We start from the raw sequence: 26,055 nt of genomic DNA on the forward strand, positions 1-26,055 counted from the left end.
GAGAGAGGGAAGAAATTCCAAGTAGAAAAGACAGTGTTAGAAAAACACTACACTCACTCGTATGAGATGGTATACATATTTTTTAATTTCAAATCTGATCAATGGGCTAAGATTCCTTATGGTTCTTTGTTCTAGAATTCAACAACGTGTTGACAATTTTGTCAAAAGTGTTTGCCATGTATAATTCCAAATGCAAGCAGCTAAGATGAGAAGAATGTAAAAAATTGGGAAAAAAATCACACTCAAAATATACACACGGGTACAGAGATATGTGATACATGTATTAACGTTTGCAACAATCTAAAAGTGAAGGTGTTAAAGTACTGCTTTGAGTATCCACTGTTACTTTTCATTATGTTATACTAAACTCCCACTTTAGTCTTTCAATTGAGTACTAATAAGGTAGTTTATAAAGAAAAGGAAAGCCATTTAAAACAATGGTGGGGAGGGGTAGATGGAGAAGAGAGGTAATTTCTAGAGATTACTTTGAGTATCTTCTTGATTGGTAGAATAAATGCATTTGATTGTAGATGTTTTAGAAATAACACATTGATATTTTGGTATACATCTTTTTCACCCTTTTTTTCTCCTTAACAGATTTTTCTTGGATGAAAGCATCCAACTTAAAGCAGCGAAGTCATAGTATTAATTATAACAAGATCTCATTGATTAAAAATAATATATGTTAAAATAAACCCAACACAATTACTGTGTAGAAAAGATCTCAAATTTCTAGTGCTAGTTATTTTGGGAAAGGTAGGAGAGGGCTAGGTCTGTTGAGGGGGTTGTGGAGGCAAAAGGATATTTTAGTTTTATCTCTAATATACTAATATTTAAAAAAATAAATTCAGTGTATTCCATAATAATTAAATATTAACAACAAAAAAGAAAAACTATCTGGGACACATGGCTGGCTCAGTTAGTGGAGCGTGTGACTCTTGGTCTTGGGGTCATGAGTTCAAGCCCTACACTGAGGTAGAGATTACTTAAAAAACTAAAAAATAAATTTAAAAAAGAAAGAAAAAAAATCCAAACATTAAAAAAAGGGTTGCCACATGTATAAAATAAATTTTGAAGGTGGTGACGAATGAGAGTTAACATGTCTAGTCCTGGCAGAGAAAACAATTTTAGGAGCCTTACCCTGATCATCATTTCCTGACTCATTAGTTTCAAAACCATTAATAGTATTAAAAATAAATAAATAAATAAATAAATAAATAAATAAAAAATAAAATAAAACAAAACAAAACAAAAAGCCATTAATAGTGTGTCGCATGACTGATAAATGCTGGAATCATCACAGTCCTCAGAAATTCAGGTAGCCAAACTGGTTTTTTTTATTTTTTATTTTCCTCCAGAACAATGTTCCTGATTATCAGCTTTCAGTGACTCTTAAAGGAAACACTGATTAAAGTCAAACAACTTAATTTAACAAACATATACCGAACATCTATATACTTTTTAAAATATTCAGGACCAGGTGCACTGGGGTGGCTCAGTCGGTTAAGCGTCAGACTTCAGCTCAGAGCCTGGAGCCTGCTTCAGATTCTGTGTCTCCTTCTCTCTCTGACCCTCCCCTGCTCACACTCTGTCTCTCTCAAAAATAAACAAACATTAAAAAAATTTTTTTTAATAAAATATTCAGGACCATTTGGAATTACAGCAACAGATACTCTATTAGGAGATTAAATAATTTAGCTGCATAACTGTGTTTTCATCTTTAAAATATGTACAATTCACCTGAGATCTGGGGGCTAAGACAGTTTTTTTCTCACTGTGATGGCATCAGCAACAGCAGATGAAGGACATCAGATGATTGCACTCCAGTATATCTGCCGTGCATAACAGGCAGCAGCTGTTACTACTACAGGCATGAGGCAGAGTTTATATCTCACCTTGCATGATTTTTCTCTCCACTAGGTCTTTAACTGGGATGGGTCTGGCATTTCTGAAGCTAGCATCCTACAGATACAGCAGTTAGAAACAAGAAAGAAATTTGTACACCTTGGTTGAGACACTCATAACCCAAGTAATGAGAAAAGCTAAGAATGGAATGACCTGTTGTATCAATTCATTGTTCTCCTGGTAGCTCCATTTGATGACTCTTCATATGCCACTCCTTGAAATATTTAGGTCTCCTTCAAAAGCTTCAAAAGCCTTGAGCCACATAACCTTCCTCTCCTCTACTGTATAACAGTATGATAAAAATGGTATGTATACCTTTAGGCTGCCCTAGGTAGGCAGTACGTATTGTTTTGTTACACTCTTACATGGAGTTCTTTCTATGAAAGTGTTTTTATTTTTTTCTATCAAAAAGGTTTCATTTTTAATGTTTACTTCTGAGAGAGGGAGAGAGAGCGCAAGTTGGGGAGGGGCAAAGAGAGAGATGGGGACAGAGGATCTGAAGCTGGCTCTGCAATGACAGCAGAGAGTCCGACGCGGGGCTCGAACTCACGAATCACGAGATCATGACCTGAGCCGAAGCCGGACACTCAACCTGCTGAGCAACCCAGGTGCCCCAGAAAGTGTTTTTAAAATAAACTGTTCACTCAGTAAAGAGGAAGAATAGGTTGAACTAGTTAAATATTCAATTATGAAGGATGTTACAATAAAAAACTAAGATTAAAGAAAACAAAAAGAGCCACAATTCCTTATCTGTAATTCTCATATCCAAAAAAAGCTCTGAAAACAAAGTTCCTTCCTAAATTTGGTGACAAAACTGATCTGATCTGAAGCTCTCTTTATAGTGTTCAGTTATCACACTTGGTGGTACTATTCATACATTCACCATAGAAACATTAGTGTATTTGAGAATAGGTACCACCTGAGACTCCTTTTTTGGGGGAATTTAAGTTAAATATATGTACTTCATTAGTTTTCTAAAATCTGAAGATTTTGATTCCAAAACACAACTAGACCTAGGTTTCCAAATAAAGGCTTGTCAAGCAGTATTTCCCTACACCATTAATGATACGGTGATTCTACCAAACCCAAAGATGGTTGCAATAAATATTTATATTCCATTGTATGTCATGAGGATGAATCACCAGGAAAAGAGAAAAGGCATGCTGGAACAGATACAGGCTGTTCAAGCAATAAACAGGCTGCATCAAAAACTGACACAGGAATGATTTGGTAAGTGATGTGGCCATAAGACACAGTATAATTACCAGAAACTATTAATGCAAAAAGAGAGCATACATCACTGCTACTAACAGCTGTCTGCATAAAAATGGAAAGTCCCATTCTTTTGAAGCTTCTTTTATATATGGTGCTTTAGGACATTCTTATTTAGTAGTTCTCAACCTGTCTAAACATTAGAATCTCCTAGAGAGTTTTCTAAAAATAACCTATGCATGAACCTCACCTTCAGATGCTCAGATTTACTTGTCTGGAGGGGTCTTGGCAAATATTTTTAAAAACACCCTATGCCTGGATGGCTCAGTTGGTACAGCATGGGACTCTTGATCCTGGGGTTCTAAATTCAAGCCCCACATTGGGTGTAGAGATTTAAGAAAAACAAAAAACACCCTATGTGATTCTAATGTACAGCAAGAGCTCTAAAATGTCCTAACACCGAGGCTCTACCCAGAACAGATGAATCAGAATCCTTGGAAGCAAAGCCCAGACACAAGGTGTTTTTTTTTGTTTTTAAAGATCCTCAGGTGATTACACTCTATACCCAAAGGTGAAAACCGATGCTTGAGACACACTGTGTTGCTTGGCTTAAGGATTAAGGATGTCAGCGTTGTTTTTTCTCTCCCCTTCCCCTTCCCCCCTCCCCCTCCCCCCCCTCCTCTTCTTTCTCTCTCTTTTTTTCTTTCTTTCTTCCTGAGTCAACACAGTTCTTAATTATCACTGTAGTAGAGCCACCAGTAAAGAATTCTTTTTTTTTTTTTTACTGTTTATTTATTTTTGACAGAGAGAGAGAGAGAGAGAGAGAGCATGAAAGGGGGAGGGCAGAGGGCAAGAGGGAGACAGAGAATCTGAAGCAAGCTCTGCATTGTTAGGGCAGAGCCTGACTTGGGGCTCGAACTCACAGTGAGATCATGACCTGAGCCAAAGTCAGTCATGAGCCAAAGTTGGTCACTTAACCAAATGAGCCACCCAGGCGCCCCACCAGTGAAGAATTCTAAGCTTTATCCACTCTAAAATAATAGTGGCTTAATTCATGCAATCTCTTTTCAATTTCAATGCAAAAGAAGGGGGAGGGATGCATGGAAATCACATGAGAAATATTTTTAAATACTTTCAGCAACGTGCTCACTTCAGCAGCACATATACTAAAATACTTTGAGCAAAATAATCCATACCATATTAAACTCCTTTGGTGCACAGTAAATCATAGTGAAGAACAAAACTGAAAAGTAGAATTCATTTGAGTCTATATTGTACAGAAGAGCATAACTTAAGTACAGAAGAGGAAATCATAGCATCTTCCAGTGAATTCTAGGTAGCAAATAAAAAAACAGTTACAATAGTTTCCCAGTGACTCTAATTGTTCAGGATGCCAAAGTAAAACAAATTCCTATACAAATTTCAAAGAAAACTAGAAAATACATTAAAAAATATTAAATACAAGATAACTTCTCAAAGATCAATTGAAATAGAAGGTGCACATATCTTAGATATAAATCTTTTTTGCTTTTACTTAAAAAAGTATGCTTTCTAATGGTCATATGAAAAAGACATTTACTTTTTCCCATTACTAACCCTGAGAAAGGGAGAACAAATGTGGAGTAGGCCTCATAGCTCACTAAGAACCAAACTCCACACTTTTCCCAATTGTGTATGCCAAGTAATGGAGTCCAGGATTACACTTACTCAGGATTCCACATACACACATCAGTTTAAACCACCCCAAACTACAATTTGGGTAACTGTTACATGTGGCATTACACTTTTAGTCCCTATATTGGTTTAACGAGAACAAAATCTATTATTTACTCCGTAGGAATTTTCAGTTCAGTACATAGCAATATATATGGATATCATAGCTTCATTGCTCAAGAAGCTCTACTCAGCAGAAGAAAAATATGAATAAGTTCTGTGTATACTTATCTTTCACTACAAACATGTTAGCTGTTACAAGGGAGTTAACGAAAGGAAAAATGTGGAATTTCATCACAATGGAATATGGGAAGAGCTGATATTTCCTCTTTGCCATTGTAATTATTCTTTTTATGATGAAACTCAGAATTGCAAATTTAGCTGAATTTACCACAGTTTCAACCTTTGTAAATGAAATAAAGTTCACTCGCTGGGCCAAAAATGGCAAGCAGCAGTTGGGAGCAAGAGGGCAATAAGGACAGAAGAAAACAGATTCACTGCATTGTTATCAAGAATCGGTTTCCCTGCTATGTACTTCACCTCATTCACTGGGCTGTTGACCACCATGCCAGTGCTTTCATCTAAACCTGGAGTAGAAAAGAAGCAAGTGAGGTAGAAAATCCAAATGACTTGATTTAAAACAAATAAACTCTTGCCTTCCAAAGAATATAATCTTTGAAAGATTCTCAGCCACTTAAAATTGATTTCAGTGGAGGCGCGCCTGGGTGGCTCAGTAGGTTAAGCATCCTACTTTGGCTCATATCATGATCTCACAGTTTGTGAGTTCGAGCCCTGCGTTGGGCTCTGTGCTGACAGCTCAGAGCCTGGAGCCTGCTTTGAATGTTGTGTCTCCCTCTGTCTCTGCCCCTCCCCTGCTCATGCTCTGTGTCTCTCTCCCTCAGAAATAAGATAAACATTTAAAACAAATTTTTTAAAAATTGATTTCAGTGGATAATTAAATGGGGAGAGATATGGAACCCTCAATTACAATAGACTTTTTTGAAATGTGATTTTCAGTACACCTTAATACTGTTCTCTCAACACTGCTGGAATTCCTTCACAGGTAGAAGGGAGAACATTAAAAGTAGAGATGTCATGAAACCAGAAGACTAGGCCTGCAAGACCAATAGGGATCATGTCTTTGACCTCTGCACTGGAAACCCAGGACCCAGCACAGTGCCAGCACAAAGGAGGCACACAAAGAATTAACGAGTTAATCTGTCCCACAGATTAACAGATTATTTTTTCAACCCACTCAATATGATCAGAAACTTCCCCAGTTAGAGCCCAGTTTAGAATAAACCTAGGTTCTTAAAAAAAACAAGAACAAACAAAAAAACGTAGGGATGGAGGAGGGAGGGAGGGAGAGAGAGAGAGAGACAGAGAGACAGTGAGTCTGTGTGTGTGTAGTTACTGACCTTTACCCTGAACTAAAATCAGACTGCTTCCTCCTTAGTATCTAGATGAGACTAACAAATCTGAGAGAACAAACATTCTGATTGGTGGGGAGCGAAGCATAAGGGCAAGTAGATGATCTTGGCACATGAAAAGAAATAGAAGGACTGTACACAGAGAAACTTTCTCCAGACTCCCAGCTTCTTCACTGTATGAGTCAAAGGAGAACACATGGTTGGTAAGAGTGTGGAAGAAATACACACCTACCAGAATATGTCAGTATACTGACATGACAGGACAGCCTCAAAAGCAAAGCACAGAAAATTGTGGGGAAAACCAACTCTCCCATGTATCTTGAGTGGGGCTAAAAATTCAGTGGGGACAGAAAGCATTATGTCACAGTAGAAAAGTAGGTCATATGTGTACAGAGTAGTACAATAATTCTTTCTCAAACAGACTTGAAAAACAAATAGAGGGTGGGCATTAAAATGATCTGATCCGAAATGTTCTGCTTTCCTGGGATTAGATAAAGTCCCATAAGCAAAAGTATCTGTTTCCTGCACTATCATATCCTCCCCACATAGCTTCTATTCATTGTTCTGTAGGACTAATTCTCTTTCAATTAATTTAACACACACAAAAATTAAAATCAAAATTGTGGAAAAGATTCTGTCCTATCATTCCTGGCCTCTCAATTTCCTCTTTGAGATTGTTTTCATGTGTTCTCCCCCCATATTTGTTCCCATTTAATATACTAATAAGTTGCAATAATAAAGTGATGCTCTTACCAGTAAATTGCATTGTAGCTCCTAAGTATGAGTCTACAACTGATCCTAGTAATCCAGCCAGACCCCCAAATGCAATAATTGGCCACTGGGGAGCAGAAATGTCCAAATCATTAACAAAAACCAACTGTGTGAGGAAGTACGTGATGCCCACAAAGGTACCACCAAGGAGACTGGAGGCAAGGCCCACCACTGTGACCCCTCCATTGGTCCCTGAAGAAGAAACATAGATAAAAATAATCTGGTTAAAAATCAACAAACACATAAAATCAAGGAAAGCAAAAAATTGTAGTACCTATCTTACTAAGACTAATTCAAAGAAAGGGTTCTCTTTCATACAATCCAAAGCTCATAGCCTACTTAAAAAGAAGTCTTTTCTGCACATTAACTCCTGACATTATAAGCAGTGCGGGGGAATGGTTCAATGGAGCCAGACTGCCTGATTTCAATCTTCCTTCTGCCACTTCCAAGTTATGTAACTGTAGTGAAGTTATTTAACTTCTCTTAATTTCCTTGTTAGATGAAAATAAATTAAAGAACCAATACACATGAATATTGAGAATATTAAGGATGACGATAATGAGGAAGAGATAAAGAGGAGGTGAGGAAGAAAAGGAAGAGGAGGAGAAAGTAGAGGAGTAAAAGACGAGGAGAAGGAAGGGAAGAAGATGAAGGAGGAGGGCGGGTGATAACAGAGACAAAAATGCAGTAGTCGTAGTAGTAGTAGATGATGATGATAATGGCAAGGGAACTGAGATCTGTGGTAAAGCACTAACCACATAACAGGTCCTCAAGAAATACTCTACTATTCCTTTCCTTTTTTCCTCTCCTACTGATAGGTCTCTGCATTCCTGTATTATTTATCTAGGACTTGCTAACATTTCCTGCAAATATTATTATCACCAATTTAACAGCCTACAGTAATTTTCCAATTAAGGGAATAACCAAAATTCTTAAAAGCCTCCTAGAAACACAATCAATTGGGTTTTTTTGTTCACTTTGTTTTTTTGAACAAATTTAAATATAGACTCACCAACTGGAACTTTTTCCCAGGTTGTTATTAGCCTTGGCGGGCTTTTACTCAGAACGGTGCCAACTTCTGAAGCCCACGTGTCTCCAGCAGAGCAGGCCAGTGCAGCCAAGAGAGACAAACACATCCAGGAAGCAGTGTACTGCTTGGAAAAATCTATTGGGATTTCCCCGGGGCCATTTTCTATCATATACAGCAGGGCCAGCTCTGTAGGCACAGCTCCATTACAGAATACCTGAATCCAATTCCTCTGCCCGCCTACAAACAAACAAGTACATAAAAAGGACAAGAAATGTTTTCTCCTCAGAAGGGCAATCATGCAGTTACAGGAATTTATTTTAATGTTTAAGAAAAGAAAAATGACTACAATTTTAAAAATGACTAAAATTGGATAGTACGTTTTTCTATATTCTATATTATTTTAGAATAATTAATGATAGATTCTAATGCTTCTAAAATTCGCTCTTACTTTTATGGTGAAGTAATGATAGACTAAATTAGGCTACTACTTAAAGTTATTCTCATCTAAAATATATCTGTTTCAACAATCTAAACATGTTCTTACTGTAAGCTTATAATATGTTAGGATGAAATAAAGGTTACTATTTTGAGTGATATCAAACATAATTCATTTTACCTTCTTTGTATTCTGAATCTAGACGCTTCTTTATTTCTCCCTTCCATTTAGTGAGTTTTGAAGAAGAAAGGAAAAACATCAGCAAAGAGGTAAAAAAGCTGTAATTTGCAATGGTTAGGATAAATCCAACCACAAGTCCTGAAAGAAACATATATATACACAGAATTATATTTAGTCCATACATTAATGCTGTGAAAAAAAAGAATGGATTTTTTTTCAGTTCTTTTTCACATTAAACCTGAAATGTACATTTCTAATACATTTTCACTTTTATCAGTTCAGATATTACCAAATAGTAAACTAAATGTTGATTTCATTAAATTGAGAGATTTTTTTTAAACCATATTTTGACCTCCTTTCAAACTATGAATATATGAATGTATTACTGTAGACATTTTATTTTATAATCAAATTACAGAACACAATAAATAGCAGTGATTCATTATTAAGCAATACATATTATATATGTTATATACAACATTTGGATAGACAGCTAGTTTGGAAAATTTCAAAGTTAACTGTGGATCTCTGCAGAGAGGTTAAACTGTGGCATCTTTCAGGCTTCTAATTTTTACATTTCCCCCCACAGTCTAGATCTTTTTTTCTACTTAAAGGCTAGATTTTTGGCTTTTTAAAACAGTTCTACATGCTCTCTTCTTGAGCCTCATAAACTATGGGAGAAGATATAGATAGTGTTTCTTAGCTATGTTTTCTTATGTAAATCTATGAAAACAGTCCTGGATTTTATGTGAAATTAAAAATGGAGTATTTTCTGTGAATGTATTTTTTAACTTTTTCTTTGTTTCTTTTATTGGACAAAGAAGAAAGGGAACATCTTACATTTTTCCATGAATGACCAATTTCAAGGAAGGCTTATCAGGAGAGCAAAAAAGAGGGAAGCTTACATTAAATGAAACAGAAAAGAAAAAAAACAGAAAGAAAGAAAGATGTACTCTTGATATTATAGCAATATGTAAAGAGGCCACTGAAATCAACTGCTAAATCAGTCAAACATGCTTGAGACTTAACTTGTTGTAGGTTACTAAACTGAGAAATTGTAAAGCCTGTCTCTCAATAATTCTATAAAGAAAATGCACATCTGCTGGAATTAGCTTCTTAAATTACTCAGATAATCCTTAAAGGCCTTTGTTAGAAAATTTGAAAATAACTGTTCTTATGAGAGATGCCTGGGTGGCTTAGTCGGTTGAGTGACTAACTCTTGATTTTGGCTCAGGTCATGATCCCAGGGTTGTGGGATCAAGCCCTGCACTGGGCTCCATGCTGAGCATGGAGCCTGCTTAAGATTCTTTCTCTCCCTCCCTCTGCCCCTCTTCCCCATGTGTGTGTGCTCTATATAATAAAATAAAAATAAAAAAGAAATTGTTCTTAGTAGTAAAACTTGGTGGCTGAGATAGCAAAGTACCCTAGTTTCTATTACCACAATGGTTAGTAAATTCTACAAAAATGAATGAGACAGAGGATTCTGGAAAGATGGAGGAGTAGGAAGCATTAAGAATCTGTCTTCCCACCTAGACAACAATTGCACAGGCAGAATCTGTCTGACAAAACTTTTTTGGAACTCTGGAGTCTACTGAAGGCTTGTAACTTTCAAAGGAAGGCTTGGAAGGGAAACTGCAATAATTTTGGTCAGTTTCCCATCACCACTCCCAGCCCCATGGCGGGAAGTACAGGAATTGCAGGAGCAGTCTGCACACAGGTTATGAAAGCCAGGGCGGACAATAAGGACTTGTCTTTCTTTAAAAATTTTTTAATCTTTATTTTTGAGAGAGAGAGAGAGAGAGAAACGTGAGCAGGGGAGAGACAGAGAGAGAGGGAGATAGAATCTGAAGCAGGCTCCAGGCTCAGAGCTGTCAGCACAGAGCCTGATGCAGAGCTCTAACACTCCAACCATGAAATCATGACCTGAGCTGAAGTCAGACACCCAAGGGCCCCTGGACTTGTCTTTCAAATATGAGGATTTGTACTCTGATCAATGATTGCTGCTTCTGATAATGCAGATATAGACACAGAGGATGGCAGCCATTGTTGCACTCCACCCCTTACTGTTGCAAGCCCTTTCTTGCTGAAGGAACTTCCAAAGGATTTAAAGGGTTGATTCCAGCCTCCCTTCATTTCTGGTTTTCCTCATTTGGAGAGCCATACATTAAAGACTAGGACATTCGAAAGAAACTGAATTTACGGGGAAAATTAGAAAGTCACAGTGCATACCCAGAGAAAGGTATAGGCTTAGAAAAGACTGGGAAGACCTTAAGTTTACACCTTAGGGTGATCTCTGGCATAGAGACAGCCTGCAACAATCAAAAACAAGACAAAACAAAAACAAAAAAGAGCAAACCTTGGGGACAGGGGAAATTCTGACTTCCAGAGTTACCGTCTTACTAGATTTAAATGTTTAGTTTTCAAGAAAAATATCACAAGGCATACAAAGAAACAGGAAAGTATGGCCCATTCACAGGGGAAAAAAAAATCAATGGAGACTGTCACTGGAAGGGCCAGATGGTGGACCTACTAAGCGAAGACCTCAAAACAACAGTCTTAAGGATGCTCAAAGAATGAAAAGAAGACATGAAGAAAGTCAAGAAAACAATATGGAATATGGAAATGCTAATAAAGAGGACAGAAATCTAGAGAAAAAACAAAAGGAAATACTGGAGCTGAAAACAATTCAGTAAAGATTCAAAGGCACTTTTGAGCTGGCAGAATAAAGAAATCAATGAACTTGAAGGCAGGCAAAGGAAATTATCCAGTCTGAAGAACAGAAAAAAAAAAAAGACTGAAGAAAAGTGAACAAAGCCTAAGGGACAAGTGGAACAACACACACGTGGGAATCCCAGAAGAAGAAAAGAGGACAAGGGATAGAGAAATTCTTTGAAGAAATAACAGCTGAAACCTTCCCAAGTTTTGTTTTTTTCTAAAACTTACCAAGTTTGATGAAAGACACATGTATAAACATGCAAGAAAGCAGCTTACCAAACTCCAAGTAGAATGAATTCAGAGAGCCACATTGAGACACATTATAATCAAACTGTTCAAAGACAAAGACAGTCTTGAAAGCAGAAAAAGGTAAGCAACTCATCACATACGAGTGATCCTCAGTAAGATTATCAACAGATTTCTTATCAGAAATTTTGGAGGCCAGAAGGCTAGAAGGCACAGGGCTGATATACTCAAAGTGTGAAAAGGAAAGAAAAAAAAAAAAAACCTGTCAAACAAGAGGCTTAAATCTAGCCAAACTATTTTTCAAAAGCAAAGGAGAAATTAAAAGTTTGTAGGTTATTGATGTTATGCTGGCAAACATTTAAATGAAAATGTTGTAACTCCAGGATGTTAAATGTAATTCTTTTGGTAACCATAAAGAAAACAGTTATAAAATATACACAAAAGGAAATGAGAAAGGAATTCAAGCATTCCACTACAAAAAATTAAACACAAAAGAAGACAGTAATACAAAAAATGAGGAACAAAAAAACTGAAAGGCATATAGAAACAAATAGCAAAATGACAGAAATAAGTTTCTCCTTAATTACTTTAAATGTAAGGGGCTAGGGGCGCCTGGCTGGCTCAATTCGTAGAGCACTCTCGATCTCAGGGTTGTAAATTTGAGCCCCACACTGGGTGTAGAGATTACTTACAAAAAAAAAAAAAATCTTCCAAAAAAACCCAAGTATGTGTAAGGGGATGAAACACTCTAATCAAAAGACGTAGACTGTCTATGTGAAATAAAAATACATAGTCCAATGCTGTCTACAAAGAATGCACTTTAAAGACACAAAGGGGTTGAAAGTAAAAGGACTGAAAAAAATATCCCATGCAAACAGTAACCAAAAGAGAGCAGGGGGGTGTTATACTAATAACAGACAAAATAGATAAGCTCATTACTACACCTGTGTGACATAACCCCATCTTTTTCTTCCTTCCTTCCTTCCTTCCTTCCTTCCTCCTCCTCCTTCTTCTTTTTTTTTTTTTTTTTTTTTTTTTTTTTTTTTTTTTTTAAGTATTTCCTTTCTTTCTGGCATAACAAGATGCTCTAGGTTCTTCCCAAACCTAGCTTTCCCCAGCCCTGGAACCAGTCATTTCTCTGAGGAGCTTTGGTTCATTGCAGTGGCCAATCTCACAGTGTGCTCATTGCTACTGGGGTATATTTACTTTTTTGTGGACAGGACAAGTAAATACATGCATACACATGAACATACAAATATACACACATGCACATACATGTGCACATCTACACATACATACACATACATGTATTTTAGAAATCACAAGATCATACCAAGAGCTCCCATTACAATCCATCTCCACAGATTCTCTTGCTCCTCCTCCTTCCACATTTGTATGCCTCCTTCTTTGGTAAGAACCCCCCAGTTTAAAACAACAATGACAATTTCACTCATTTTCTCAATCCCCTATCACATCTAAAATTTGTAGAATTACTTCACTCTTACTACAACAAAAACAAACCACACCAAAAATAGTTCAGGATTTGTTTGCAATTCTCTTCTTCCCTTAACCCAAGACTGAAGGAATATAGTTAAATACTATGTTAAGTTTTCTCTTTTTCCCTCCAGTGTGCTTATAGTATTAATTTAAAATACAATTGGGTTCATTTGTTTTAGTTTGCTTTCAGTTGTAGATTTCCCCTTTTCCATCCTTTCTAATTTTATTGCTTAAAATATGTAGAATACTAGCATGATTTCAAAAGTCAAACTTACACAAAAAAGTATATTCAGAGAAGGGTCACTTCCTCCCAGGTCCCTTTGCCCCTCTGACTATATTTTGCTCTCCCTCCATTCTTTGTAGATAACAAACTTCATTATTTTCTAGCTTATCATTCCTGCATTTCTTTTTCGAAAGATATATATATATATGTGTGTGTATATATATATATATATATGTGTGTGTGTGTGTATGTATATATATATATATATATACACACACATATATATATGTTTTATTTTCCCTTTCTTTTTAATTTTTAAAGTTTATTTATTTCGAGAGAGACAGAGAATGAGCAGGGGAGGGGCAGGGAGAGAGGGAAAGAGAGATCCCAAGCAAGCTTTACACTGGCAGAGCCCAATGTGGGGCTTGAACTCACGAACCACAAGATCATGACCTGAGCAGAAACCAAGAGTCAGTGGCTTACTGACTGAGCCAACCAGGTACCTCCCTTTTTCTTTATATAAAAGTAGCATTCTCTATTCTCTAAGTCCTTCTCACCTTAAAAGCACATTTTATTTTATTTATTTATTAAAAAAAATTTTTTTTAAATGTTTATTTATTTTTGAGATAGAGAGAGACAGAGCATGAACGGGGGAGGGTCAGAGAGAGAGAGACACAGAATCCGAAACAGGCTCCAGGCTCTGAGCTGTCAGCACAGAGCCCGACGCGGGGCTCAAACTCACAGACCATGAGATCGTGACCTGAGCTGAAGTCGGAAGCTTAACCAACTGACCTACCCAGGCACCCCTAAAAGCACATTTTAAAAAAAGTTTTATTTATTAATCTCTGCACCCAATGTGGGGCTCAAACTCATGACCCCAAGATCAAGAGTTGCACGATGCTCTGACGAAGCCAGCCAGGTGCCCCTATAATCATATTTTTTATAATAATTTTTTACTGGGTTTTTAAAAAATGTTTATTTTGGGGTAGGGGTGCAGAGAGAGAGGAAAAGAGAGAGTTCCAAGGAAGCTCCATGCTGTCAGTGCAGAGCCCAGTGGGGCTTGATCTCGCGAATTGTGAGATCACGACCTGAGCCAAATCAAGAGTGGATGCTTAATTAACTGAGCCACCCAGGCACCCCTTTTATAATAATTTTTATAGTTCTCCTTTCAGGGAGAGAGTGTCCTAATTCTGCCTTTGAACACTCGGGTTAGTGGCACCCAAAAAATTTACATTTATTGTTAATTAGTCTCTCACGAGCTTGGCTGCTTTAAGTCTAAGTTTCCAGTTTAGAGTCGGTGTGTGAAAAAAATCCACCTGCTGGCCCTGCCGGGTTGGGGACCAGTTTCCTAGAATGTGATCATCACACTAAGGCACTGTTATCTTGTGTGGCCCTGTCCGGACTGCTTGCTTGTATTTCTAAGTACAAATTCTTCCATCCCTGTCTAACTTTATTGTTAACAATTTCCATTCTCAGGCCACGTGGATGGCTCAGTCAGCATTAAGAGCATGTGACTCTTAGTTTCAGAGTCGTGAGTTCAAGCCCCATGTTGAATGTGAGGCCTAGTTAAAATTTAAACAAACAAAAAACCCCCCAAAAAACAATTTCCATTCTCTGTAACTTTTAAGATAAATATATTCAGTGTTGTCATATAAAGATTTTTGTTAACACATTAAACAAAACTATTAATAGAAAAGATATTAAGCAGGTGTTAATATTTATTTAATAAATGAGTATGAAATAGTATCTTCTTAAATAACAGAACAGGGGACCAGGTTTTTATTTTTGTAGAAACTCTGATTAGCTCAACATTCAGATACTGCAACTAGTGAGACATTTATTGATTGATCACTCCAGAGATACTCAAATATTGGCATTTTACTCAAGTTTATCAAGCTTAGTACTTTAAGTAGGCTCCACGACCCTGAGATGAAGACCTAAGATGATATCAAGAGTCAGATGCTTAACGGACTGAGTCACCCAGGCACTCCAACTTTAGTGCATTCTAATTTAAAGTGTAAGAAGTAGGGGGCGCCTGGGTGGCTCAGTCGGTTGAGTGTCTGACTCTTATTTTTGGCTCAGGTCATGAGCTCATGGTTTGGGGGCGTGAGCCCCAAGTTGGGCTGCCAGTGTGGAGCCTGCATGGGATTCTCTCTCTCCCTCTCTGCCCCTCCCCCACTTTCTTTCTCTCTTTCTCTCTCAAAATAAATAAACTTAAAAAAATAAATAAAGCGCAAGAAGTAGGGTAATGCTGTATAAAGTACTAACAAAGTACTTTAGCTCTGGAGTTGAACAGTCTGGAGTTCAAACTTTGGCTCCTCCATTTACCTCTGAATAACTAAATGTTTCCCAACTGTAAGCCTCAACTTTTCATTGGTGAAATAATAACAGCAATTCCTACCTCATTGGCTTGCTGTGAAAAGTTAAATAATTTTTATAATATACTTATTATATTACGCAGATGTAGAAGGCCTTTAATAAATGTTAACTAATATCACTGGCAATAAAAGCAGCTGCAGTGGAAAAACCTATTCAACCTTGAAGTTTTTTTCAATTGACTTTACAGTATTACAAAAGTAGTACATAACTATTGGAGGAGAAAGCCAAAAATATGGAAGTATACATAGTAAATGTGAAAATGTCTCTGTACACCCCCACACTCCCATCCCTTCTCTATAGTCACTATTAACAATTCGTTCCACCGTTTGTAAACAAACCCAGAGTAGGAGGGCCCTAAAACAACCTATACTGAAATGCTACCAGTCATCTACATCCTTTTTACTTCAACCACCTTAAAATACCACAGGAAGTGATCAATGTTCATATGGATGACAGGTTCAGAATGAGGAAATAAATCAAAGGCAATGTACTTTGAAAGAATGATTTCTTTCATGTAGTCTAAAAATATCTTGGAATTTTTTGCAACTGCTAGCTATGTCTGAACTCTTAAATTAGTAACTGCAGTTTCCAGTTCTAGATTCCATCTCCTGGAACCACCTCTGGAATCTCTAATTGTCAGTAATAAAAACTGATATGAAAAACAAAAGGGTGCTCTCAAAGCACTTCAAGATTCAAGAATTATGGCTGCCTCCTGAGTTTTAAACAGGTAAATTCTGCACTTAACAGAGCCATAGGGGGAAGTAAAACAACACTGTCTACAAATGTCACTGATAGCAGGAGTAGAGTTACACCCCAAATTTCAACCATGGTGACCTGGGTATAATAACCCTGAGAGGCAGAAAAGGGATTATAATTTAATCAACTCAAATATAATCAATTCTATCATAGGTAACCTACTACAGAAAGACTGTGGGAATCAACAGAAGGCTCATTAGCCCAAAATAAAGAACATGAAGGCCAAAGAACCAGAAGTTGGCAGACTTGTTGAATTCCGTACAAGGGATGGGACCCTTTGACTGGTGGATTTGCAATACTGGAGACAGGGAAACTGAAGGACTCCATAAAAATCTGCTTTCTGTTCCTTTTCCTGCTTCTGTTCTTGCTAGGACCTGCACCCCCACTTTATACATGCCTCATAAAGCAAACAGTGTATATCCTCCTTGTAAGGGACAAGGAGTTAATGATTTCCTTAGAATAGATAACTTCTAAGGAAGGACCAGGTAAGAATGACCCGAGGAAGCCAGCATATGTGTATTCCAGACCACTGGTGCTAGACATCTTGACCAAGGCCCCCTGGCTCCAAGAAATAACACCTGGACCTTCTCCTTTGTTCTAACTGGTTCCTGGATGCCTAAAAAAACACATACACCAGACCACAATCCTCATTAAAACCCCACACGCCAAACAAAGATGGGACTCTCTCTCCTTTCCTTTCTGTGTCTCCCTCTGTCTGTATTTGGACTCTATATCTTCCAAAAACTTCACTTTCATTTCATGCTGACTCACATTTGATTTCTACCCTGCGCACAGTCAGGGATTCTCTTGGTTGGTCCTGTGTGACCCCCCTCTGGGTCTTTAGACTCGGCTTGCTGGCATCATATAGACTGTTTCTCAGACTTAGTACTCACCAAAAAAAGTTCTGGTTATAATCTTACTTCTCAAGTGGCCTGACTACAAGAATTGGGCATGCCTCAGCAGCGATGTTTTTATTCAGTCTGCAATCAACTAGTTCCATACATCTTTTTAAAGACATACTTTATTATTATTATTTTTAAAGTAAGCTCCACACCCAATGTGGGACTTGAACTCATGACTCTGAGATCAAGAGTCACATGTTCTACTGACTGAGCCAGCCAGGCACCCTGACTAGTTCCATATTAATCAGATTAATAAAAGTGGTATACTGATTGCTAATACCAGTCCCTTGTGACAATGAACAACATAAACTGGTTTTCTTAGCTCAACTCTGGGTACCTGACAGAATGAGGCTTCTATTTCAGAAAGATCGATCACCAGATCCGAACCATGGTGACCCAAAAGAGGTAAGGCCACCCTCTGCAAGACCACACGGAATACAACCACTAGCCTTTCCAGACAATACTCCATTTGTGTGCATTTCCATTACATTTACAATATATATTTCTGGGGATTAAATGCCTCAAACCTGGGGTGCCTGGGTGGCTCAGTTGTTTAAGCGTCCGACTTCAGCTCAGGTCATGATCTCACAGTTTGTGAGTTTGAGCCCCACATCAGGTTCTGTGCTGACAGCTCAGAGCCTGGAGCCTGCTTTGGATTCTGTGTCTCCCTCAATCTCTGCCCCTCCCCTGTTCACTCTCTCTCTCTCTCTCAAAAATAAATAAAACATTAAAAAAATTTAATAGTAAATGCCTCAAGCCCATCTTATTTATCTCTGTTCCCTAAAACTGTAAATTCTCTAACAGTGGTATTTTTTTTAGGTTTTCATTTAAATTATAGTTAGTTGGAGTGCCTGGGGTCTTAGTTAAGCATCCAACTCTTGATTTCGGCTCAAATCATGATCTTGCAGTTCATAGGATTGAGCCCTGTGTCAGGCTCCATGCTGACAGCAAGGAGCCTGCTTGGGATTCTCTCTCTTCCTCTCTCTCTCAAAAGAAATAAAGAACCTTAAAAAAAAAATAAATTCTAGTTATTTAACATATAGTATAATATTGGTTTCAGGAGTGACAGTGGGATTTTTATCCATTTTGTTTACTACTAAATCCTAAGTGTCCAGGACAGTGCCTGGCATACAGGGAACCCTAACTATATATTTGTTGAATGAATGAATGAATGAGAAAAAATGGTAAACCATTATGCCTAATAGTCTTGGTAGGTAAAATCAAATTTAAAATTGTCAAGTCAAAAAACTGATGACGGATTGTCCATTCTGAGCTCAAAGGAATACAATGACTAGTAATACTTCCTTAGGGTAAATCATTTACACAGTGCTTCCAGTGCTTTATAATCACTTTCCCATATATTCCCTCATGTGATCCTCCTTATTCTAGAAATAATCTCTCTCAAAGAGATCAGAGGCCTCCACTTCAGTGTTCACCTTAAGCACTGCCTCAACCCCTCCTCTCTTCCATCATCACCGAAGTACGTGTTCCAGTGTCATAGGGGGCTCTTAAGACCCATATCCTGAGGAAGTTCTGAAACTCTTCTCGATCCCAAGCACACTAAAGGCATGATATGGACAACCTTAGTAAAATTCCTATGACTGTGAACAGTAGTGGAAGGAAGACAATAACAGTAACTAACATCTATAAAATACTTAATGTGTGTGCCAGGTACTGTGCTAACCTTTGTACATGGATGGCTTCTCACAGATCAATGCTGTAGATAATATAATTTCTTCTCACTTTACAGATAGGCAAATGACAACACTGATGGTTTAAGTAATTTATAGTCATACTCCAGGATGGTATTCCCAAGTCCTATATAATTTGAACTAGCATTACAATTTTTTTTTTGTTCTTAAGGGGGAAAAAAAAAAGCTCCAAACAAAAGATACCAATATTCATGGAATGAAATGATTAGAAAAAAGAACAGAGGTTTTAAAATCAATGTACAGGAGTGACTGGGTGGCTTGGTCGGTTGAGCGTCCTCTTGGTATCAGCTCAGGTCATGATCTCACAGTTCCTGAGTTCAAGCTGCACATTGGGCTCTGCGCTGACACACACAGCTTGCTTGGGATTCTCCCAATCCCCTCCCTCTCCTTTCTCCCCTCCAATAAATTAAAAAAAAAAATTAAAAAGAATCAATCATATATTTCCTAAGTACCTGTTATGCGTGTAACACTATTCAAAGAAGCATGGGACACAGAAGCATAAGATCCACTCCTGTCTTCTGGGAGTTTACAATACAATCGAAAGCACACAATAAATCACTAATAGTAAATGTTTACATAATGCTCTATAGCTTTTTAAAAATTTTTTTAAACTTTTTAATTTTTTTTTGAGAGAGAGAGAGAGAGAGAGAGACAGAGCATGAATGGGGGAAGAGCAGAGAAAGAAGGAGATGCAGAATCCAAAGCAGGCTCCAAGCTCTGAGCTGTCAGCCCAGAGCCCAATGCAGGGCTTGAACCCACGAACTGTGAGATCATGACCTGAGCCGAAGTCAGACGCTTAACTGACTGAGCCACCCAGGCACCCCTAACGCTCTATAGCTTAAACAGACATATTGTCCCATACATTATCTTGTCTGAACCTCACCAATAAGCCCTAAGGAACTATTTCATAAGAGATGAAGAAACTTAGACTCCAAATTGTTAGGCAATGTGGTAAAATGTGGGGAAATAGGTTCTACTTACATAAATGGGTTAGAAAAAGCTTAGGGTGGAAAGCAGCTGCCACAGGGCAAAAATGCCCAAGGTTAGCTAGCAAGATATTGTAATGGGATCACAAATACTTCCATCTGACGCCAATATACTATTGTACTCTGATCACAAACTCCACTTGCCCCCACACCCTTTGCTTCTTATGCACAAAACTTAATGATTACTGATTGTTTTCTCCACGTTCACATGTGTAAGATCTTGTTTTCTTCATGTTCACCCACATGGGTAATATCTTGTAAGCTCAATAAATGTGGAGACGAAACCCCTATTTGGGGCTCTTGTCTCTTCCTGGACACAAGCCTCTCTTGTATTCAATTCTGCATCCGTTCTCTTGCTGGACAAGAGAGAACTCCAGACTCATAGTATGTGACAGCAAACTTCACTGAGATAGCAAGTGGAAGTCTCAGAATTCAAATACGTATCTTCTAATTCTAAATCAAGCTAGGCAGGAGAGGAATAGAAGCCCAAGGATTAGAAGGCAGGAAAGCAAATGGTAGCAGGAAAGAAACAAAAGTAGAGATCGGAAAAGGAAAAGCAGGGCAATATACAACATGGAAACCAGGGAAGACAGAATTTCAGGAAGGACTTGCCCTTTCTATATGTCAAGAATGATAATAATCAAGGCAAGACTACTTGAGAAAGGACATTTTTAACAAAGCATAACTATGTGTTATATTCAAACGGAGACCAAATTATTCACTTTAAATTTTTTTTTTAATGTTTATTTTTGAGACAGAGCATGATGGGGGAGGGGCAGAGAGAGAGGGAGACACAGAATCGGAAGCAGGCTCCAGGCTCTGAGCCATCAGCCCAGAGCCCGACGCGGGGCTCGAACTCACGAACGTGAGTTCGTGACCTGAGCTGAAGTCGGACGCTCAACCGACTGAGCCACCCAGGTGCCCCCCAAATTATTCACTTTAAGTGAGTTAATACTTCCAAAGTGCTAACAGCAGTGCCTGGTACACAGTATACGCAACATAAGCATTTGCTAAACAGATAAAACATAACCATTCCTAAATTATATGGCAAGACAAAATATATGTCAATATGGTCTGTTAACTGTAATTCTCAATTACCCTCATGGGAGGGAAAAAAGTCCTTGAACAATGTTTCTCAATCATAAAGGAAGAGACTTAGCATGATTCTGAAGAACTGCCTGAAAATAAGCAGCCAATAAATGCTGGCTATGTCTATGCACTGAGCTAGGAACTTTATTGTGATTACCTGATTTAATTCTTACTGCAACCCGTAAGAATGAAATCAGAGGTAGATCAAGGATTTATAGGGCCTGGTGCTTATAAATAAAAAAAAAAAAATATATATATATATATATATGTACATATATATATATGTATACATATATACACACACATACACACACAAACATAGCTCTTACCTTTGTAAAATTTACAAAACCATAGGACCATGAGCATACACTGCTAGGGTTCTTCCCAAGGCCTTAGAAGGTACCACTGCAAGTGAAGATGCCATGAAGTTTAAGCTGTATTAACTTCATGGTAGTTCTTTAGGTTGGATATTAAAAATCCCATTTCACTGAAGAGAAAACTAAGGCATAGGGAGGTTAAGTGACTCTCCCAAAGCCATAACTAATATTCCTTTATTTTTATTTTATTTTTTTAACTTAAAAAAATGTTTATTTTTGAAAGAGAGCAAACATGTGAGCAGGGAAGGGGCAGACAGAGAGGGAGACAGAGAATCCCAAGCAGGCTCCATGCTGTCAGTGCAGAGCTGGACAGGGGACCTGAACTCACGAACCATGAAATCATGACCTGAGCCGAAGTCAGATGCTTAACTGACTGAGCCACCCAGGCACCTGCTGTAACTATCATTCAAATCCATCCTGCCTGATTCTAGCACTTGTTCTTTTACCCATCATGTTATATTGCTTCCATGAAGGCCTGCTCAAGTTTATAAAACTTTGAGAAACATCTGCTCTATGTGAATACAGTGGCAGCAGAGTGTGTTTACAGTGCTAAGTTAGGCTAATGAGCAATATTTTGCAGGTTAGATAGGTGGCTTCAAGACCTGCCAGTTCTGAATAATTGTCATTCTATAGTGATCTTATCTAGTGATCCATGTAGTAATTGAGGGGGATTCTCATGTCTTAGGATTTAAAACACTGCCAGGAATGAAAGTCTCAATGTCATATCAGACCATGTCACCCCACTGATCTGAGGCAGGTGAGGTTCCACCTAGTTTGAAATAAAATCTTTACTGTGTCCCACAAGCCCCCTTAATTACCTGGCCCTTGCCTATTTCTTCAATTTTATCTCTCACCATTTTCCTTTTTTCACTATTTTCCAGTCAAATGAACTTTATGCTCACACCAAATAAGCCAGGGCATACGTCGGGGTCTTTTCCCATGTGATTCTGTCAGCCTGCAACCTGCTTCTCTCAGACTTTCTCATTGCTGGCTTCTTCAAGTCTCGGTTCACAACTACCTCCTTAGAGAAACGGGTTATGCCTGACCCTATCTACAAAAGAATGCCTGCATCCCCCAACATACACTCTTTATTATCTCAGTTTTTCTCACAAACTTTATTATATAAAAAGTTTAATGTATTTTGTTTGTTATCTCTTCTAAAGAATAAAAGTTCCACAAGAACTTGAAACCTTGTCCTTGTTCACAGTCACATCCTCAGTTTCTAGAAGAGTGGCATATAGTAAGTGCTCAATAAATATGTGCTAAAAGAACAGATAAATGGCCTATCCCTAACTCAGTTCTGAAAAACATATCTAGGATACTTAATTTGTACTGCTCTGCTTGAGGCTACTAATAGCGATTTCCAAGAACAATTCTTTCCACCAGTCCCTCTACTTTACACCTAGGAGTTCTCTAGCATTTCTGCCAGCAGATAATTTAATACAACTAAAGGAGCAGAATAATTAAGGAGCTGAAAAAAAAAAGCTATCCTATTAATCTACTTGACATCAATTACAAAGATAAATTTGAACATTACACTGAGTATGTTAGTATCTGCAATTTTGACAGAATAGGAATGCTGAGCAATAAATCACTTTATCATTGTCTAAAATACATAACATTGTGACTGTCGTCTCATATATCTGGAATTTAGAAAACATGGTTTTAAATTATATTAGCAAGCACTTATTATATAGTTAACATTCAAAAGAAAAACATACCTCCTAAAGCCCCACTGTGGTCTAGACTTTTCTTCTTAAAGCCATTAGAGACAATCAAAACAGGAACGACAACGGAAAACAGCCAACGCCAAGGAGAAATAGGCTGTAAATTACCTAAAAATTATAAAGATAGAGCACAAATTGTGTGAAGCCTGCACATGTTAGTCCTGGCTGTAAACTCTGATTAACTGCATTCTGGATTAAAATACTGGCATAAGTAGGGAAAAAGAGATGAAGTCACCAAAGTAAAATATGTTGAGACTTTTATATTTCCAGAGAGACAATCCTACTGGGGAATGACCAAATAAGTCCTGTCCAAGTTTTGATATTTCATACAAATGTGGAGATTTGAAATGATTCTCTATAGTTCACCATTGTTTTGGAAAGGAGGCATGTATTAAATCTCAAGAACTGCATAAAGCAAACTATTAACAGGATCCAATTATTTCACTTTCTGCCTTGTAGAGAGGTTTTGTGTGTGTGTGTGTGTGTTTTATTTTTTTATTTTTATTTAAAAAAAAATTTTTTTTTAACGTTTATTTATTTTTGAGACAGAGAGAGACAGAGCATGAACAGGGGAGGGGCAGAGAGAGAGAGAGGGAGACACAGATCAGAAGCAGGCTCCAGGCTCTGAGCCATCAGCCCAGAGCCCGACGCGGGGCTCGAACTCACGGACCGTGAGATCGTGACCTGAGCCGAAGTCGGACACTTAACCGACTGAGCCACCCAAGAGCCCCATGTGTGTGTGTGTTTTAAAGTAACATTCTCACAAGCTATACACCTCAATTCAACAATTAGCAACTGAGTTTTCCAAAGGTTGCATCCAGCTCACAGGTATTTTGTTTGGCTAACATAATGTTTTCAAACAATTGGAAGTTAATATTTAAGATTACGATATTTCAGTATAAAAATCCAGAACCTTGGCTTATGTTTTAAAATGTGGAAGTTCAGGCTCACGTGGCAAATTGACTGTAATGGAGAGAGGCCTCCTCCCATATACAGGCCATTGTTTTCCCCTTTAAAGTCCCCACCATTCCTGACAGACTCGTACACACAAGACTGAGTGATTACAGTAAGGAAAAATGTGAACTATTGTCTGAGCCCATGTTTCTATCAAAAATGGGAAAATGGAAGACAAAGAGGGCCAAATGTTCAACCAAAAAATTCTATTTCTGAAAATGAAAACTATTCCCATGTGTTTAAGATGCAATGATCATGTTCCTGGCCCCAGAGGGATACTTGGGTTTACAGATCCTGGTTTATTCCATTGAGTTCAAGCAATAGTTAATACTAGCGCAAACCAGAATCTTCTCCCATACCTCTCCTCCCTAAACCCTCATCCCCTACTGTGAGTCATTATGAACCAACTCTGAAAGCTTCTGAACCCTGAAGAATACCCATTCAATTATTCACATGTCTGCAGAAGGGTAAGTTCTGAGATGGCAATCGCTTTATCACTCTACTTTTCACTTTTCCTTTCAGCTGAACAGTATTCCATTTTTATAGGGGTACCAAGGAATTTGTGTAAAGGCATATGTATGCTCTTAGAAGGTGTCAAAACTATCAAGATTTGAGTCCAGAGTACCCAATGTGGTTTCAGACTTTAAAAGGAATCTGTTCTTCTGAAGTGACTAAAACAGCAGACAAATCCTCCAACTCTCCAAATGTAAACATTATACCACCTTTCATTTTTACTGTGATTTTTTACAGGATACGAGAAACTGATAGTTACAAATATTCTTATTAAAAAATCACTGCAATTGTTTTACAAAACCATGTTTCATTTCACCTATTTCTCAAGATAGATGTAATAACTACATACAACATAAAAACATTTTGAAATAGGTTTAACTAGTATTATCCACAAGCTGTGTTTATTAAAGGTTCTAAAATGTTCAAGGCAGTGATTACATTTTAATGTTTGTAAATTCGGACCATGGGAGTTAAGTAAACACAACAGTTCATAACCACTCAGAGGACAGGAGTTTTGGATTTCGTTAATGAGGCTATTTTCAATTCCACCAATTAGCTTATAGAAAAACTACTTAGAACATTCATACTTACCATAATAGGTGCTTGCAGTCATAGACATAATCCAGAAAGCTAAAGAAATGCAAATGATCAGGCTCAATATAACTATATTAGTGATCATCTTTATGTATTTTTTGCATATATTGTCGTTAAGATCTGTCATGGAAAGTAAGGATATGAACGAGCCCCCGAGGGAGAAAATATACAGTGTTCCTAACAAAAAAAATCAGTCATTTAAGTTGCCAGCAAAAAACTCATGTAGAGGCAAACGTAAATGCGAACGTCTCCCACCGACCGGAAAAAAAACCCAAAAAACCTGAAACTATTTCCGGAAACTTCGGCAGGTGGAGAGCTGAAACTCCCGTGGGCGAGGTTAACACTTCACTGGAAAAGCAAAGCCCACCCCCGCAGAGTGCCGGTTCCTAGTCGGCGGTCACTTCACACCGCAACTCAGCAGGGTGGAAAGCGACGGGAAAGCGGAATCAGCCAATCGCTGGTCTTAGGACCGTGGGCTCCGCCTCCACCTCCCGCCCGCGCGTCGACGCGGGCCGCAAAAAGACAAGGTGCGCAGCCAGAGCCCAGGTGGGTCCAGGCGGTGAGCCCAGCGCAGTGGAGCGCGGTCACGTCCCGACCGCTGCGCGCGCCGCTTCAGACTCCTGGTCCAGCCCGCCTGGGCCGAGGTTCCGGGACCTCAGCCCCGCGGCGAGTCGCGTCTCCCTTTCCTGCGCGCATGCGCTGCGGCCG

The 26,055-nt window shown here is 38.2% G+C and overlaps 1 protein-coding gene across 1 annotated transcript; it reads right to left on the reverse strand.

Annotated features, from left to right (window-relative positions):
• Positions 1 to 1,313: 1,313 nt before the first annotated feature.
• Positions 1,314 to 26,055, reverse strand: TMEM19 (transmembrane protein 19). Its single transcript, XM_058742030.1, has 6 exons — positions 25,345 to 26,055; positions 23,281 to 23,394; positions 8,678 to 8,815; positions 8,044 to 8,298; positions 7,014 to 7,223; positions 1,314 to 5,417 (listed from the first exon to the last, which is right to left on the reverse strand). Exons 1-6 carry the CDS (start codon positions 25,472 to 25,474, stop codon positions 5,254 to 5,256), a joined length of 1,011 nt encoding a protein of 336 aa, XP_058598013.1. The 5' UTR covers positions 25,475 to 26,055; the 3' UTR covers positions 1,314 to 5,253.

This window comes from Neofelis nebulosa, chromosome 8 (assembly GCF_028018385.1).
Source record: "Neofelis nebulosa isolate mNeoNeb1 chromosome 8, mNeoNeb1.pri, whole genome shotgun sequence".
NCBI classification, from domain to species: domain Eukaryota; kingdom Metazoa; phylum Chordata; class Mammalia; order Carnivora; family Felidae; genus Neofelis; species Neofelis nebulosa.